Source organism: Rutidosis leptorrhynchoides, chromosome 1 (genome assembly GCF_046630445.1).
Source record: "Rutidosis leptorrhynchoides isolate AG116_Rl617_1_P2 chromosome 1, CSIRO_AGI_Rlap_v1, whole genome shotgun sequence".
Classification (NCBI taxonomy): domain Eukaryota; kingdom Viridiplantae; phylum Streptophyta; class Magnoliopsida; order Asterales; family Asteraceae; genus Rutidosis; species Rutidosis leptorrhynchoides.
The window spans coordinates 226213166-226217296 of record NC_092333.1 but is presented as its reverse complement, the minus strand read 5'-3'; the positions used below and the strand labels follow the sequence as shown (position 1 = coordinate 226217296).

At 33.9% G+C, this 4131-nt stretch overlaps 1 protein-coding gene across 1 annotated transcript; it reads right to left on the bottom strand.

The window, feature by feature from the left end:
• Positions 1 to 1773: 1773 nt before the first annotated feature.
• On the bottom strand, positions 1774 to 3769 carry LOC139895284 (uncharacterized). Its single transcript, XM_071878131.1, has 2 exons — positions 3113 to 3769; positions 1774 to 2022 (listed from the first exon to the last, which is right to left on the bottom strand). The coding sequence occupies exons 1-2, from the start codon at positions 3767 to 3769 to the stop codon at positions 1774 to 1776; spliced, it is 906 nt and encodes a 301-aa protein (XP_071734232.1).
• Positions 3770 to 4131: the final 362 nt, after the last annotated feature.

The window sequence follows — 4131 nt, the reverse complement described above, 5'->3', positions numbered from 1 at the left end:
ATGCAAGGTATATATTTAGGACGTATGTAGTCAAGATGGAATTTGTCCCTCTTATTCGTTGAGAGTCAGATGTCTAAGGCCTGATAAAGTTAACTCTAGAAGAGAATGATCACTCTGTGTCTCTTGGATTTAACATGACATCTAGGACGAAAGGATATAATGAAAGATTCACCTATTCATATTCGAGATGGGAACTCGAAAGGGATGATGTTATTGAATGGCACAAAGTCATAACATATTGGGGGTGATGGACGGTCGTTTGGTGGTATCCATCACTTGCATTAATTTCTTATGTTTATCGTGCAAGTGGGAGATTGAAGGTATTTCGTATGCTCGAGAGACATATTAAATTAATGTGGCTAATGTGTTATGATCCAAGTAGGGTTATACCCAATAACAAGCTTACCGACACCTTATATGTATTTAATCTTAACGATTGGATCGTTAAATAAATACGCGACACTTAAACTTTGGAAAATCGGTTTTCTAAAGTATTATTACTTGAGATAAATTATTTGGATAATTTATATTTAATTATTTATAGGTTTAAATAATTATGTTGTGTTATATTTTATAAAAGGTTATAAAATGTATAAGTAACAAAATATATGTATATATATATTCATGGGTTTATAAACATTGTTTTATAAAACAATTCACATATTATATTACCCATCATGTGTGCAGAATTTTGGACTCCAAGAGAGACCACACATGCTAGTTTTGCTACTTCCCATATACACAACTTCATAGGTGCATGTCATATACTTGAACCAAGGGTTGACTCACTTTCTCTCAAGTAATACTAGAATTTTAAACTTGTAAAAAACTGCCAAAAATTCTGCTGCAGCTTGCTGAAGGCCGTGGCCTTTTTGGGGACTCAAGGGAGTTCTAATTTTTTTTTTATAAGCTCATATTTAGTGTCAATCAAATCCTAACTAATTACAAAGGTGTTGGGGTTATTGCTTGCGGGTATTACACACTTGAGGCTTCAACTTAGAGGTTTTCTTGCCATCATCTTCATCATCATCTTGCATTTTTGTAAACTACCCTCAACAATCTTGAGGAGGTATGAATCTTCTCTACTTGTTCTTATTTGTAAGCATATATTCAAGACTTGATATTTACATGAAATTTAACTTAATGGTTAAACAAATAAACATGAACTTATATTTATGCTTCCGCTTTCTTTAAATCATAAAAATGGTTTTATGAACATGTAAATCTTAAGAACATGTTGTTTATAAGGTTATTAAATTCCATCAATAATGTACGGTGCAAGTTGATCTAGTGTGTCCATATTACAAGAACGACTGCATTTTCTTTTAGATTTGATATTGTCTTTGTCTTCTCCTTGGGACGGTAAACGAGCAGTACTCTTCGATCTACCTGATTGTCATTTTGTAATCAATGGCGGTCAGACGGTTTGTAGATTTCTCCACGGATACTTGTTCATCAATTCAAAGTCCTCTAATAAAAGAAGCATATCATCATTTACGCCATCCCGCAACTGCTTGCAAAGGAAGCATAAGTTAATTATCAACGCAATTGTGACTATGACCTTATCCTTGTCATTTCCTCTCAACTCATCTTTAAAAAAAGTGTCGTGAAACTTTGAAAGATGGACCACTTTGTCGTTTACTAAATCGAGTGGTCAAAATCAGACCTCTCTTGACCTATCCACTCTACAAATGATGTAACCAGACCAAACCGCATCCCAGTAACCAAGCAAAAGTCATGTCAACCACACCTAATGACATGATCTCGAGTAGCTCAAAACCATAGCTCTTCTGGCTCCTCACATATTTCGCGTTCGTTGATTGAAAAGTTTTTTGGACGGTCAATTTGATTCATTAATATGCAATGTATGTATCCTGGATCATTGTCATCACAATTTATATCTAACCAATGACCAAAACACGTTCCTCTGAAAATCTTTGTCTGAGCCGGAGTGAGTTTGTTTTTAATTTCACGAATAAGAGACATTTTGCTTCGGATAGTGACCTTTGCCTCGAACCAAACCTGTAAACAAACAATGTATATGTCATTATGCGATTAACACAAGATTGGAGTATACATATACATATAGAATCTATACATATACATATATGTTGATATACATACATATACAGAATATACATACATATGCCGTTACATATAGATACATATACATATACATTTAACTATACATACATATAGATAACAAAAATACATTATAAGTAACAGAATATAGTGCATATAGTCGACCACTTTTGGGGTCGAGTATAGTCAAATTACACAATAGTCGACCCCAAAAGTGGTCGACTATAGTGTATTATTGTGACAGTCGACCCCTTTTATGGTCGAATAACCCACTATCATTATGCACTAATTTATGCAGATAAATATAGATACATATACATATACATTTAGGGCCATACATTTAACTATACATACATATAGATACATATACATATACATTTAAATATACAACATCACATATATACATATACAGTTACATATACACACATACAGTTACATCCATACACACATATACATTTACATATACATACATATACATATATACACATATACATACAGTTACATATACACAAATATACAGTAGACGATCGAATTAGGGTTTACCTCCATATATGTCATATTTGGGAGTATACGATGGAATTAGGGTTTATCGTTGAATTAGGTTTTGTCTTTGAAAACGATATGTGATAAGAAGAAGCTAATGATCGAATTGAGTGTATCTGCAATGAATCGGGGATGATGGTTCATAACTAGGGCTTGTGGAGCGAAAATTTGTAATTTGAAATGTGGAACTCGATATTTCAATGCTTAATATGTATACTCGACCAACATTAAGGTCACCAGTGTAATTTTCGGTCGAATATAGTGGTCGACATACCTAACATGGTAGTGGAGCATCACCTCTATAAACACTGGTCATCCACATTGAAAAATGTATAGTTGACCATACAATATGGTAGTCGACCGGAATGCTGGTCGACCTAATGGTGTAAAAAGACAATTTTTTTTTAAAAAAAAAGTGTATTTTGGACGAAAACTTTAAAAAAAAATGTATTTTGGCGAATTTCCCTTTTGAGTAGGGTTCGACAACTTGAAGTGTGGTTGAAGTTGACTCTATATAATCAATTTTCATAATAACTCCACCATTCTTTCTAAATGCATGTATATCACTATACACCGATCCATTGGGAGCCACGATATTGAACAGTTTAGCAAAAGATTTTGGAACACCATCTCTCAGGATCCATACATCACAAACCGGTTTATCAGCCTCATAATAACTTTTAACCACAACAAGAGACTCCTTTAGCTTAGACGAGCATAAATTCCCATTAAAACGTACTAAACAATCCTGTAGTAACACTTCCTCAAATTCTTTACTTGTCAAATCAAATGAAATGATCATGTTACAAGATCCGTCATCCATTTCATTATTATCAAAAGCATGCCAATAAATAACTCCATCAACAAATGTCTGACCCCATGTGAAGAAAGTAGATTTACGAGGGAAATCAATAGGAATACTTCTCCAAACCCCCGAGCTTACTGTATAAACCTCGACTTCCCAAGTGAAAGTATCATTTCCTGACGTTTTATCAACACGAGTGGTGATCTTGACAAGCTTAGGGTCAATGGTGTTAGAACAAACTCTAAAACCAACAACTGTAAGTCCATCGTCCAAATATAAATGATTACGAATAGCAATACCAATCGACTTCTGAATTGAAAGATTCCACAACACCACCATCTCTTTTCTATTGTCTTGATGCAGATATAAACCATATAAACACACTAATCCATGAGATGAACCGAGGACTAACGCGTTACGAAGTAGGTTAACAGTTAAAGGTGGAGTAATTGAGAATTTAATTTGGGGAAAATTATCATAATTATCAGCAATTCGGATATATTTTCGTTCAGAGTTATCTTTGTATCTTACAAGCAGATGATGCGGTTGATTGGGACGTATGCTGTGATTAGAAATAAAATCGAGCTATCGATCAGTGACCTCCATGATTTTGAAACGGATATGTATTGAATCAAGGATTTTATCGAAAGCTTTTTTGATGATTTTCGTTTGAATTTCGAATGGTAAGTGATCAGACATTT